The sequence below is a fragment of the Balaenoptera physalus genome, assembly GCF_965194825.1.
Source record: "Balaenoptera physalus genome assembly, chromosome: 4".
Taxonomy (NCBI): Eukaryota; Metazoa; Chordata; class Mammalia; order Artiodactyla; family Balaenopteridae; genus Balaenoptera; species Balaenoptera physalus.
In genome coordinates this window covers 19,590,582-19,603,874 of record NC_138891.1, presented here as the reverse complement: position 1 = coordinate 19,603,874, position 13,293 = coordinate 19,590,582, and the positions used below count along the sequence as shown (strand labels likewise).

The following is a 13,293-nucleotide window of genomic DNA, read 5'->3' as shown; positions in this document are numbered from 1 at the left end:
GCTCCTCTGACTCTTCAAAGTTGGGTAGGTTCCCTCCTGTGCTCCTGTCATACTCTACCCTTTTTTTTATAGCGTCATACTTAACATAATGTTTTATAACGCTTTCTTATTGTTTTTGCCTGAACTTTGTGCCTTTGTGCTTTATTTTTGTATGGCCAGCTCCTAGCACTCTGCTGGGTATTAGGCAGACCCTTTGTAAAATATATCTCTTTGATTAAATATGAAACACAGGTTGTATTTAAATAGATTATATTTAACAAGCGATTGCATGAGCATGATATTATTTAACATGTTTTGTAGAAAACTTTTTTTCATAAAAATGTAAACTTTTAATACAATAATGGATAGTAGTGATCTGTGAGCTAGGTAAATGAAATTTGCTTTTAATCTGTTAGCTGGAGATGTACTCTTGGTCAAGTTGAGATCTAAACCATTTATTGAGCACATAAAACAATTTTCTGAGGATATTATCTTCATCAATCCATCTAACTATACCATGTCTACATTGTAGAGGAAAGGAAACATGATATGTCTCTTAGTATTGGTAAACTTCAGTTTCTCTCATTTGTAAAGTGAAGATAATATATTGGAAATTAATTTCTAAAGTCTCTTCAAAAACAGACAAATCTTTTGATCCCATGATTGTTAATGTTCAGTTCAGTAGCGATTTTTCTAATGGAGACACTAGAAAGGTCACTCTAGTGAATGATCTTATTATTTCTTGGCTTGCTTAGTCATTATAATGACCAATGAATTTGTTACCTTAGTGTGTTTACTGTTGGGTTGGCCAAAAAGTTCGTTCATGCCTTTTTCCATTACATCGTTGGAAAAACCTGAAAGAACTTTTTGGCCAGCCCAATATTAAGCATCATCAAATGTTGTCAATTACCACATATTATATATTCCACCAAATGTTGTAGTACAAGGAACTGTGTTAAGCTCTGGGGAGAAAGAGCAAGTGGAAAAGACTCAGTCCTTGTTGCCATGAAGCTTATATAGATAGATATTAACCAAATAGTCACAAATATATAGATTTAAACTGCCATTGGTACTATGAAGGTAAGCTAGAGGATTTTATTAGAATTTTAACACATGCCTTGATTTAGTCTACTTTTCTAAGGAAGAGACATAATTCTTAAACCTGAAGTGGAGGGAATTTGGGGGAAGAAGAAAGGATCAGGGTATTAATTCCAGACTGAAGGAATGGCATGTGCAAAGACCCTGAGGTAGGAGGAATCATGGTATGTTTGAGGGACTGAAAGCTGTTATTTTTCTTTTTTCAGGATTGAGGATGGAGAGTGGTGTGAAATAAGGATTGCAAGTAGGGTAGGGCTGTATCATACAGGGACCTGCTAGGTCTTATATTAAGAATTTTGAGGTTTTTATCCCCTAGAAGCAGAAGGAAACCACTGTAGGGTTTTAAGCATGGGATAGACATAATAAGATATATACTTTGAAAATCACTCTTAGTACAGTATAGTGATTAGATTGGAAGTGGCAACAGAAGAAGCAAGGAGTCGTATTAGGAGAAAGGTGTTGCAGTGTCCAGGCCAGGGATGATAACAACTTGAACTAAAATGATTACAGAGGAAATGGAGAGAGGAAGACAGAATTTAGAGAGTTTTAGGGAGCAAAAAAAATCATTTATAAGGTTTGATCTGATTCTTCCATTCTCTTCATTTATGTCCGATAGTCTTATAAATGTGCTTTTTGTAGAGCAGTTGGTTGATGTTTGAATTTGCATACTCCTTGATCCAGCATTCTGTGTCTGTTCTAGAGAGATATTTGTTGATGTGTAATAAGAATTAATGTGCAAGGACAGTTGTTACAGCTCTGTTTGTAATAGCTTAAAAGTAGAGACAATCTAAGTGCTCATAGATAGGGAACGTATTATGGAATCCTATGTATTTGTATGGAAAATTCCTATTAATTTAAATTTTAAAAATTAAAATATATTGTTTTGTATTTATGTATATATATACCAGAACATAAATATTTATGACAGAGTATTGATGAAACTGTTAATAATCTTGTTCTGCAGATTGAGGTTCAGAGTTAGGGCATGGTGAAGTGAAACTCTTCCTTGTATTCTTATATCTTCTCTTGCTTGAAATTAAAAAACAAAAATTTATGTATCATATTCTAATAAACAAATAAATGTACATATATATACTAATTGGAGTATGTTAGTTATCTGTTGGTAATAGCTGTCACCTTCTAAGCTGGCTGAAGTTTGCGGAATTAGAAAACAATTGTACTTTTTTCTTTTGTCAGTAAACTATATTGCTCAAGGTTAAATTAATTTCACTGATGGGTCACATATTATATGATGGAACCAACCTGCTTTTGTAGTTGCCTGGAGATTTCTATAAGCATCAAAAGCACTAGTGTATTCTGTCCACGTAAGAGAAATACAAAATGTATTATTTGCATTCTAGTATCCTGCTGTGGAGATAGAGAATTCACGTTTACCTTGAGATCTAAGTGGACTCTGCCACTTGCTAGTTGTGTAAATATGGACAAGATGATCAGGTTTCCAGATCTTTTGTTTCCTCATCTGTAAAATTGGGACAACAGTATGTTTTCTTACAAGGGTTTGTGCATATTTATTCTAGATAATGTATATAAACCGGCACACAGTATATGCTAAACAGTCTATTTGGACTGTAGTGAGGAGAAAAAGCAGAATGATTTATTGTTCTTTGGTAGAAATGAATAAGATCAACTAGATCAGTGATTGAAAAACTTACTGATAGTGGCTCAGAAGCCTGTTTTTATAAATATTATTGGACCACAGCAACATCCATTCATTTACGTATTATCTATGGCTGCATTCATGCTATGGTCCCAGAGTTGAGTAGTAGATACAGAGACCTTAAGACCCCTAAGCCTAAAATATTTATTATATAGCCCTTTAAGAAAATGTTTGCTGACCCTTGGACTAGATCAATATTACTTATAGTTTTAAATACCAGATTACCTTTGAAGATTTGCAAGCAGAGAAGGAACATGATATGAGAATATTAGTGACAGTAGTGTGTAGAGTGTCTTGGACAAGGGGAATAGTAGAAGCAGGGAGATAAGTTGCAATTAATTCAAGAAGTTGTGATTATGGTAATAATCATGAAAAGAATGAGAGACAGAGTTAGTACACAGAGGACAACTCAGGAGGACTTTAACTGATGGCACAAAAGGAAGACTGATATGATTATAGGAATTTGAGTAAGACAATAACAAATTTATATAACAAAGCACACTTGGGCATTAACTTACTAAATCAGTTAACCAATGGTATTGACATGAGCAGAAAGCTAGAAATAGTCAGAATTGGACTTAATTTTATATGTGTTATTTGGTGAATTTGAGGTGGCATGCAAAGAAGCATGTTACACATGCAGTTGAAAATCTTGAATTACAGATAGTCAGGTCTGTGATAATATACTGAAGTCATTTGTATAAAAGTTACACATCAAATGGATGAGCTCTCCAAGAGAGGGTAGTTTAAAGGGAGAAGAGCAAACAGTAATGAAATGAGCTTTGAGGAATCAACACAAGGAGAGAATGGAACTAAACCTTCAGTGGCGCAGTTTCAGTAAGTTGTGAGTTGAGCTTACCCTTCCTTCCATTTGCTTTGTACCCTTCCTGCTATTTGCAGTTTTATGCAGATCCTTTATACAGTTAGTAATGTAGAATTCAGTGAGGATGTTTTTGTCAATACTATCTGTACCTTTTTAGTGCCATGCTGGGGCCAGCCTGTACTGGCCTGGAGAGCTGAATATTAAATTTCCGGGAATTTTGTGACCTCGTTCAATATAACATAGCCATTATAAAAAGTTAAATTATGCAAACTTAAAATTAATTAAATCATGTTAAAAACAAAAGTAATAAATACTCAAAACTCACCATTTCCTAATTATTTTACATCCTACTATTTTCTGTGCTCTTGAGGTTTTTATTTACACCTATTATTGTATGTATGGTGGAAATACTTTTTAGTAGTGTACTGCTACTGTTAATTACTTCTCAACTCTGTATTTGGTGATGTCACTTTGGTAGTTTGAATTTGGCTGCGGTGGGAGCATTCACATTATAAAAATCAGCAAACACTACAAATCAGGGCTCAGTTTATTGTTTTGTTGTTTGTGGACTCAAAGTGATGGAGAAATTGTTAATAACAGATTAAACTTAAAGGTGTATCAAGTCTATAGTCATTACATTATGATACCACACAAAATTGAGGATGTATCCTTCTAGTGTTCGAGAGCTATTATGTATTCCGTTCAGTAAAAAAGTTGCTCCCAACGTTGACCAATGAGTGAAGTTCCCACAAATGTCTTTGTCATTTCATTTGCATTCTATTCATTAAAGTGAACAAAGATATCAACTGTCTTTCATGTCAAAACACTATTTGTTCATCAGTTGCAACCATAGGTGAGCTAGGGATACAAGAGTTTGGCAAAATTATCAAAATCATTTTATATGAATCAATTAGCTGGATAGAATTTACAATAAAGAATATTGTGCATTTTATTATCGTTTGTAAGTTGAGTGCTCTGCATCCTTTATATTGTTAACATTTCTAATAATTTATGCATGTATTTTTTGAAGAGCCAGTTGTTAAACATTTACCAGCACACTTTTATTATTTTATAAAATGTATAAAATTTCTCCCAAGCCTTTATCTTTTTTATATTGAAGAATTAGTCTTTTGCAATTGTTATTTTGCATTTATATGTTGTATAGCAGCTGCCATTTCCACAGTCATTTCCTTGTCTGTATTTCTCTATTTGGGGAATCATTTTATTCAGTGTTATGTGATATTAGCAGGGAGGGTAACATTTTCAATTTGCTAAAGATTTTTTCTGAAAGTGGAAGTATAAACCACTTCTAATCAGCCATATATGTACGTATAGCAGGAGGTAAGGAAACCATGGAACAGAGCTGCATTGTATTATAAATAGATATGTATTATTAATTTGTTCACTGAAATAATATATCATATTTTCTAGGGATTCAACTAATGAAACTACTGCCCATTCTGATGCTGGCAGTGAACTTGAAGAAACAGAGGTCAAAGGGAAAAGAAAAAGGGGTCGACCTGGCCGGCCTCCAGTATGTATATACTTGTCTTCTTTGTTCCTTTAACGGTTACCAAGTAAAGGGGCTTGATATGAGCTATTTGTTAATTCTAGTATTGTTAACACTTTTTCAGATCTCACTGACACATCAGAAATTCTTGGAAACTTTGCTTCATAAATTGGCTTAGTAGTGCTTAGAAAAAGGAAATTAATTATAGTATCTTTTTTGCTTTCCATGCTTCTCTTGTAAATAAATGGTGGTCCATGTGAAGGCATTGAGAAGATGATCAACATGGAATGAGGTGTAGTTAGTTATGATTTCTTTGCCTTTTATTTTTAGATGCAACTCTGATTTCCTGTGAGCTCCTAAGTATGCATTTTGGTAGTATTTGGGTCCAGTCTCAGAATATATTCTCATTTATACATGATTGAGAAGTTTAGAAAAGCTCTAGGTATCCTTACTTTGAGGTATATCTTTATGTAATCTGAGTACACAAGTTGTCATTTAATTGAAGGTGGTATAAACTGTCAGACAGTAGTATCAATGTGTCATTGGGTTACGGCTTGTACTATTTTACACTCACCTTTATGATGGGATTTGCTATTCATAGTTTTAAAATTTTATTTTATAAAATTTCTTATTATGGAAAATTTTAGCCTCCTTCTCTAGGAGGCATAATAGTATAATAAACCCTCCATATAACTATTACCTAGCAGTTACCAAGTCATGGCCAGTCTTTCTTTCCCATGTTATTTTGAAGGTCATTCTAGACTTAATTCCATCTTTAAATATTTCAGAATGTATCTCTAAAAGATAAGGGCTTGCTTTCTCTCTCTCTTTTTTAAACATCACTCCAATATCATTATCATAATACAAGATAACAGTATTTTAGTAACATCACTGATTAACACATTTAAAGTTTATAATCATTTCATAAATATTATCTTTTAAAAAATAGTTTGTTGTTTGAATCATGATCTACTTATTGCAATTGATGGTTATGTTTAACCAGTTATTGTATATGTATGTCCTTTGTAGTGACTTAAAAATTTTTTTTATGTTATTGCTGTTCTATCAGTATTTATCTGTTTGCCACAGTTTTTAATTAGCTTCGGTGAAACTCCATAACTTTTACTTTTCCAGGACAATCTAACAACAACAAAAAAACGGATAGAAGGATGACTTCTACAGTTTTCTCTACACTTGCTTTTATCCTCCACCTTTATTTAAAGGGAGAAAAATAGTGGAGGAAAAGACATATATTATAGTCACTCTTTATAATCCTTCTTAATTTTTAGAAGTATTTGGTGGTACAGTGTTCCTTAAAAAAACGTTTTGGGAAAAGTGAAGAAGTCTTGTACTTAGAAGCTGGAGACCATTTTAGTTCCCCTTACTAGTATATGATTTTTCTAAGACTATAGGTGAGTTGCATTGCTTTCTCTAGGATTCATAGGTTATAGGTACCAAATTTGAAATAAGACTAAAGTTTCTTGAAGGTTGTAGAATAAACTGCCTACATGATTGCTTACTTGAATTTGTTACCCTCCAATTAAAATTCTTTACTTGAAGATTCAGATTAAGTGCTGTCTTCTTGAAGAAAACCTTTTATTTTTTTTCCCTTAAAGAGAATTTATCACCCCTTCAGCAGGCTATTGTATTATTTTTTATAACCTATTTAATTTTGACTTGTCTACAGCTGTATCCCTGCAATATTTTGCTTTCCTGATGAAAAGGAGTCTGTGTATCCAAATGCTTAGCTCTTTTGTGGTTAGAAATTAGATTTTATTTTTAGTGAAATTGCTACTACATAATCTAGCAGGTAAATAGTACATGTTCATCCCATGTTTATAGAATTGAAAAAAAATCAGCCAGCATAGGATAGTAGCAGTCTAGAGACTTGTGTTAGACTTTAGTCCGTATTTTCACACTCCTTAGTTCACATGGCTAGCTATACTTCCACCTGACTCAGACCCATTTCTTGATCTTGGAAACAACAGAACTTCCTGAGTTTCTGCTCTGGGGTTTGTACTGAACTGAAGCTTTTTATGTCATTTAATCTTCACACCAATACTAGGAAATAGGTCTTATATGCAGTTTACAAAGTAGAAAACAAAAATAGAAAGTGGTATTTTGCATAGGGTCACAACATTGCATAAGTAGCAAAGGTAGGATTTAAATTCATAACTTACCTCCCAAATTTTCCCTCAAGAATGCCAAAATGCCAAGCTGTTAATTAAAATTGAGAGGTATAATTGTCAGAATGATCATATTTGAGTTATTCTACAGTACCTGTTCTGAAGGTTGCTTGGACATTTTCTATCGACTGGCTCCATTTTGAACAATTCTGAGTTTTGACTGATACACTCTCTGTTTAGCTATTTTAATACTGTTCATACTTGTTAAGAGGACTTCATGGATCTCTGGTTTTATTAATTTACTCAGTCAAATGAAAACAAATAATATAAGGACCTCTGTTTTGGACAGTATTATTTTCTTTATTTCTAAATTCTTAGGAGACATCTCATCTTTGGTATTTCTTTTCAGTATACTGTTAGTTCAGAGACGTTTGTTTCTTATTAAACCACTCGTATTTTGCAGATGTCCTAATTCATATTTGTTATTATTGTGGCTCTCTATCCAAATGATTATTGATTTCTAAACAAACACTATATAGTATCATGTTTATTCTACCCCTGTGATTGTATTAGCAAATAATGGACATCATTTTCTCTGTCTTCACAGTACTCCCTTGGTGATGTCCAATCTCATGACTTTAAATACCATCTTTAAGCTTATGTCACCCAGATTTTGTCTCCAGCTTGGACTTTATCCCTGGACTCCAGACTCATATTCAGTGCCCATTGAGAATCTTCATTTAGATATTTAATGGGCCCAGGATGTTTAAAAAACCAAACTTTCAAGCTTCCTATCCCCTGCTCACCCCTTTTCCATAATGGCAGCTTCGTGCTTCTGGCTGCTCAGCTATAAATCTTGTAGTCATCTTTGAGTCTTTCTTTCTCAGCCTATATCTAGACTATCAACACATCCTGTCTAATTGATTTGCAAATTGCATCAGTCATTTTTTACTACAACACTGGATTCAGCCACCATCATGTGCCTTTGCTGAAACTTATGAGGTGTGCTCCTTGTCTCAGGGCCCTGTGTCATCTTCTCACTGGGGCCTCCCTATGGATGGTATCTAGAATTGCGTATCTTCCCTCCTACCCAAAGGGACTTACTGTCCCTTTCTTCCGTGTGTGTGTGTGTGTGTGTGTGTGTGTGTGTGTGTGTGTGTGTTTTCCCCTTTCTCTGTAGTACTTACTGCCATCTAACGTAGTATACCCTTTACTTATTTGGTTTTTGTCTGTCTCCCCCTACTAGAAGGTAAGCTGCATGAAGGCAGGGATTTTTATCTGGTTTGTTTACTGCTGTATAGTAGTGTTCAACTTTCAGTAAGCGTTTATTGAATGAATGAATGGTGTTTAATTTTGTTAAATCATCACTCTTTTTTCCGTCAAGTGTTTAAAATTCTTTTTATTTTGAAATAATTTCAGACACAGAAGAATTCCAAGAATTCTGCAAAGAATTCCTATGCAGATTCTTCATGCAGATTGTCCAAATGTTAGCATGTTACTACATTTGCTTTATCATATTTTTTTCTATATATACACAGACACATAAATATAAATATATATTTATATATAAAAATTTATATTTGATACCAATTATTATTTTTGAAAGTTGCAGACATGAAGCCACTTTACTTTTAATGCTTTAGTATGCATTTTCATAAAATCAAAGATATTCTACACAACAACAGTACATGTTTGAAAATCAGGAAAATAATATTGATATAATACTGACCTTATGTACATACCCTTCATTCAGATTTTGCCTGATGTCCTAATAATGCCCTAAGCAAAAGAAAAAATATTTTTTTTCCTTCGTTTAGGATCCAGTCCAGGATTTCATGTTGCATTTAGTTGCCATGCAAATCAGCACATCTGTAAGCTAACCTATCTTTAGTCTCTGGTTTAATGTTTTATTAAGGGTTTTGTTCTCTTTATTCTATTTAAGTGAGAACCAGCACTTATATTCTCAACATTATTTAACTTTCATATTTACGTAGGCTGAGTAGGAAGGGTAAATAAAAAGAGATACATTTTTACTTTCATGTATATATATTCATACACATAGAAGATGGAGCATAGCATACACAACAAAATATTAACAATGAGTATCAGAAGGAGAGGTTAACAGGTGAATTTATTTATAAAAATTGGATATTCTAAATTACTTGGTACTTTTGTTTATAATCTTATGAATTTCATGATATCATTTATATATTTTACATAATTTTAATGGCTACATAGTATTGTGTGTAATTATTTATTTATATAGTCCCCATTGTTGAACATTTATGTTAAAAATTCTTCAGATTTAAACCATGCTGACATAAACTTATATCTCAAAAATAAATTTTGCTCTAGAGCCATAGATACTTTTTATCCTAAATTCTTAAAAGTAGAATTGATTACTCAAAAGATATGCCATATGTTTTGAAAGTTTTTTTTTTTTTAATTTTTTTTTTTTCTTAATTTTTATTTATTTATGGCTGTGCTGGGCACAGGCTCCAGACACGAAGGCTCAGTAATTGTGGCTCACGGGCCCAGTTGCTCCGCGGCATGTGGGATCTTCCCAGACCAGGGCTCGAACCCGTGTCCCCTGCATTGACAGGCAGATTCTCAACCACTGCGCCACCAGGGAAGCCCTGAAAGTTTTTGATGTGTATTATTGGGTTGCCTTTCACGCAGCAAAATATATGGCGTTACCTGTCTTATAGTAAGTTGAGTTGAGTATACTGATTGTTAAATCTTTTCTAATTTTTAAGTACTGTAACATTTCATCAGTATGTTCTGAAATATTGGTCATTTGTGTTTCCGAATTGTCTGTTGGTCATTTTCCATACCACTTTTTCTATTTATTTTTCTAAGAAATAGAAATCTCTTTTTAAAATAATTTTTGTGGCTTAAGCCTACATACTTTTATGATCCCTTTTGGAAATGTATTTGTCAGTTGGACTTGTATCTCCTCTTCTCTGTCAAATCAGCTTTGTTGTTTTATTTTGAAAATTTTTCATGTAATTAGAGTTTAGTTCTGACTTCCTTAATTTTGCTAAAAGATACCATAATTTTTCCAGGAATCTAGAATTAAAATGTGAGTCACCATTTAATTTCCTCATCCCAAGTCCCTTCCCCTCTCTCCTATATGTAATGAGATTCCGAATCTCATGAATTTTTATTTCAGTGTCTTGTACATCTGTCCCTTCTTTTACATTTCCCAAGCTCCTTTCTTTAGGCCTCACTTTATAGGAGTCTGTATTATTATGTTCCTGCTTTTTAGTCTTTTCCTTTTTCCATCCTATCCTTTTTAATACTGCCAGGTTGACCCTTTTTTTAAACTTGTTCCAATAGCAAGAAGCACCTTTTTTGGGGGCGTGTTCTTCTAACTGTTATTTTATTGTGTTTCCCAACTCATAACCTTTTATTCAGTCAGATACATCTCTTTTGTCCTTCTGTATGTGGCTTGTGCTTTTCCACTTCTATACTTTAGCTCATGGTGTTTTTTTCTTTCTGGAATCCTTGTTTCCTAAATTCTATTTATGCTCATCTTACTAATTTTACTAATCTTACTTAATTCACTAAGTCCCAACTTGCAGTTCATCTCTTTTGTGGAACTTTCCATGGTTACCAGTCATGGGAAGGGAAGTTATTTTTCTTTTCATAGAACCCTTCCAACACTTATCTTAAACCAAATTTCCATGAAAAGTCTTTTTTTAATGTAATTTAGTTCACTGTAGTTATCTGTGTTTCTGTTTTGATTGTATGTTTCTAAAGATTTTACATTAAACTAGTCCAAATATGTTGATGTACATTATTTGTGAAAGGATAGAGGTTACTTTACATTCATAGCTTATGAATAAATTCAGATAAGGCACAAAAGATTAAAAAAAAGGTGGTATATCTCTGTCTCTTAAAGTTTGTAGAAAACTTATTGCACATTTAGACTGCAGCTTATCTTATATAGAGCTTTTGGGGTAGAGTAATTTTGGATAATCTTCCCGTAGAGCTATGCCAATTTTTACTTTAAAAAGTTTACCAGAAGTATAGATACACATTTTTTTTTTAAACATCTTTATTGAAGTATAATTGCTTTACGATACACATTTAAATTAAGTAGTATATAGTTGTCGTAAAGCATTTGTCCTAAAGATTGTTCTGAACTCTGACTTTAAATTGCATCATTTTCACAAAGTGAAGGTTGTATAGCTTTTTGAAACTCTGAGCGTATTTTCCATAAAATTCATAACTTGATACGTTGAGGCAGGGTTTGTTTCAGGTAGTTTTTTTTTTTTTTTCCCTGCAGATACTCGTTCGTGTCTTTTTTTCTTTCCCCCCACTATGTCCCTTGAATTAGCTGCAGCAATGAATACCTGAACCCTGGTTTCTTTATTACAACCCTATGGACCATAGATACCTCACTTACACTGTGGTTTATGGGATTTGAAGCATGAGTGTTCGTCCTCCACCACCAATTGACAAAATTGTATTAGGATGTTGAAAAATAACATCTATCTTAAACACTATGAGTTCTTTGAAAGGTATGTGTGGTACTATATAGAAGGATCAACTTTTTAATATTTTTGGTACATAGTAACTGCATGATGAATGTAGAAATAAAAGAAAAGTTGTGTTGAATGAGTGAAAAAATTGTTTCCTAATATCTTATATTCTGTAGACTGAATCAATTTGATTTTGCTTGCTAATGATTAGATTAAGGTTATGCATATTTGACAATAATACCACATTGTCACTTGGGCTGTTGAGCATGAATTCTTAAAGGTGGAATAAATGAGAATCCATGAGATAAGACATTAGAAGCTAGACATGCACACTAGGTTGAGGCACATATTAGGGAAGAGATCCACTTTCTATTAGTGGAAGAAAGATTTCCTAGGCAGGTAGTAGTTGGGGTAGATGGAGTAAGCTGATCATGTTCTACCAGGGAGACTATATCTCTAGGATGAGTGAGCATGTAAAGATCTGTGCTGAGCTACATCTGGGCTAGAGCTAGCATCTGTGTGGTCTGGCAGCCTGTTGTGGGGGTCCCACCTAATGGCCTGGGATTCAAGGATAGGACTTCTGTCCCTGAGACAAACTGATAATGGACAGAACTCTAGCTCCAGAGGAACTGGGTTACTGGCTAGGTTACTAAGGCATTAGTAACCTACCAATTAAGGCAAAGGCTCAGTTTTTCTTTTTTTTTTGTTTTTTTGCTATTAATTTATTTAAATTGAAGCATAGTTGATCTACACTATTGTGTTAGTTTGAGGTGTACAGCAAAGTGATTCAGATTCTGTATTTCAGATTATTTTCCATTATAGGTTATTATAAGATATTAAATATAGTTCCTTGTGCTGTGCAGTAAATCCTTGTTGTTTATCTGTTTTAGTAGTTTGTATCTGTTAATTCCATACTCCTAATTTATCCCTTCCCCCCTCCCTTTCCCCTTTGGTAACCATGTTTGTTTTCTATGTCTGTGAGTCTGTTTCTGTTTTGTATATTGATGCATTTGTATTATTTTTTAGATTCCACATAGAAGTGATATCATATAATATTTGTCTGACTTATTTCACTAAATTTAATATTCTCTGGGTCCATCCATGTTGCTGCAAATGACAATATTGCATTCTTTGTATGGCTGAGTAATATTCCATTGTATATGTATACTACATCTTCTTAAGCCAGTCTGACTCTTGATGGATACTTGAGTTGTTTCCATGTCTTGGCTATTGTAAATAGTGCTGCTGTGAACATTGGGGTGCACGTATCTTTTCAAATTGGAGTTTTCATTTTTTCCTGGTATATACCCAGGAGTGGGATTGCTGGATCATATGGTAGCTGTATTTTTAGTTTTCTTAAGGAACCTCCATACAGTTTTCCATGGTGGCTGTACCGATTTACATTCCCTTCAACAGTGTAGGAGCGTTCTCTTTTCTCTGGACCCTCTCCAGCATTTATTTCTAGACTTTTTGATGATAGCCATTCTGACCGGTGTGAGGTGTTGTGTTGCATTTCTTTACACTAAGAATGAAATGTCAGAAAGAGAAAGTAAAAAACAATCCCATTTAAAATTGCATCAAAAAATACCTAG

At 33.6% G+C, this 13,293-nt stretch overlaps 1 protein-coding gene across 4 annotated transcripts in view; it reads left to right on the top strand.

Annotated features, from left to right (window-relative positions):
- Positions 1-13,293, top strand: part of STAG1 (STAG1 cohesin complex component) — a gene marked incomplete at its 3' end in the record, with an annotated part of 426,381 nt that overhangs the window by 123,542 nt on the left and 289,546 nt on the right. For all 4 annotated transcript variants that reach the window (XM_082459166.1, XM_082459164.1, XM_082459165.1 and 1 more), the window contains one exon: positions 5,010-5,112. In XM_082459166.1, the coding sequence (XP_082315292.1) occupies positions 5,010-5,112 (103 nt within the window). The remainder of the gene's footprint in view (positions 1-5,009; positions 5,113-13,293) is intronic.